The sequence below is a fragment of the Austrofundulus limnaeus genome, unplaced genomic scaffold, assembly GCF_001266775.1.
Source record: "Austrofundulus limnaeus strain Quisiro unplaced genomic scaffold, Austrofundulus_limnaeus-1.0 Scaffold962, whole genome shotgun sequence".
NCBI lineage: Eukaryota > Metazoa > Chordata > Actinopteri > Cyprinodontiformes > Rivulidae > Austrofundulus > Austrofundulus limnaeus.
The window spans coordinates 111400-112846 of record NW_013953364.1 but is presented as its reverse complement, the minus strand read 5'-3'; the positions used below and the strand labels follow the sequence as shown (position 1 = coordinate 112846).

General features: G+C 43.4%; 1 protein-coding gene across 2 annotated transcripts in view; it reads left to right on the top strand.

Annotated features, from left to right (window-relative positions):
• The window catches only part of trappc13 (trafficking protein particle complex subunit 13), a gene marked incomplete at its 3' end in the record, with an annotated part of 17355 nt that overhangs the window by 7654 nt on the left and 8254 nt on the right, over nt 1-1447 (top strand). For both annotated transcript variants that reach the window (XM_014029879.1, XM_014029878.1), the window contains 3 exon segments: nt 469-568; nt 654-738; nt 818-945. In XM_014029879.1, coding sequence (XP_013885333.1) covers nt 469-568; nt 654-738; nt 818-945 — 313 coding nt within the window.

Sequence of the window (1447 nt, the reverse complement as noted above, 5' to 3'; positions counted from 1 at the left end):
GAATTTATTCTTCTAGTAAAAAGATGTGTAAACACACGTCCCGACGCACTTTAAGTCCGACATGAAACTGATCACTATGGTAACGGGGGAGCACGTGGTCACGCAAACCCACGTGAAGCCGACGTCAGGCGAAGGCTGGACCGTCTCATTTCACAGCAGTTTTGAGCATCCTACCCGGCCCAGCAAGGATGTGGCCTACGTGGCCCAGCTAGGTTGGATCCTCATGAGGACCCAGCCCATGAATTGAGACACAGCCTGTGTCTCTGCTCCGTCTCCTCTGTGCACAGACATTGTGCCATCTCCTACAACTTCTTTCATCTTTCCAAGTTTTGCTGGAACGGCTGCAAGCAGGACTGGACTTTTTAAAAGCTCAGCAGAGCCGCTGAAATGAAAATGATTGACACCGGTGTAGTTCAGTAATAATAATCCTCGATTCAAGTTTTTAAGAACTGGTTTGTGTTCTCACAGGGGATCTGTTCAGTCAGCTCATGAGAGACGACCCCTCCACCATCAAAGGAGCAGAGACACTAATGCTGGGAGAGATGCTGACATTACCACAGAACTTTGGGTAATAAAAACCTCACTGTTTGCTTTCACCTGTAATTGAACAAGCAAGTTTATGTGTTCGACACAATTCTCTTTGCATTCTGCAGAAATATTTTTCTCGGGGAGACGTTCTCCAGTTATATAAGTGTGCATAACGACAGCAACCAGATTGTAAAAGACATTCTTGTGAAGGTATCACAAAACAGGAAGTGACGGCACAAATCAAATGTTGTTGATTGTGTGTGACGCCTTCATCAAATTACAATTTCAGGCTGATCTCCAGACGAGCTCCCAGAGGCTCAGTCTCTCTGCGTCCAACTCTGCGGTGGCAGAGCTCAAACCCGAGTGCTGCATTGATGACGTCATCCATCATGAAGTCAAAGAAATAGGAACACACATGTGAGTGCTTTTTAACGCCCGAGACGTTAAGGTGAAAGGTGTGCAGTAAAGTTTGTCTTCATGTGCATTTGTCAGCAAAACATCTAAATTAAACAAATTTTAATAAAACCATCAGAAAGACGTTTTTGTAAACACTACTGGACTGATTAAACGTCTGCCTGATTCAACATGGCTGTCAGCTTATCAACCTTAGCCAACAGAAAAATAGCTCCAACTCAGTCTTACAAAGATTGAGCTAAAATCTGTTGTGGTGGTAGCTGAGAGTCGTATATAAAACGTAAGGTAAACTTAAAGGCACAGTGTGTAGGATTTTATCAATTCTTTTAGCCGAAACTGAGATAATCACTAATTACAATAATAAAAAACATGTCTAATCATTGCAGACAAAGACCTTGTTTTATTATTTTTACCTTATAAAAAGCTGTTTATATCTCCATGGTCGCGGGTCGCCACACAGGCAGCCGCCTTCTTGCACCGCCATCTTGCATACGAAGGCTCATGA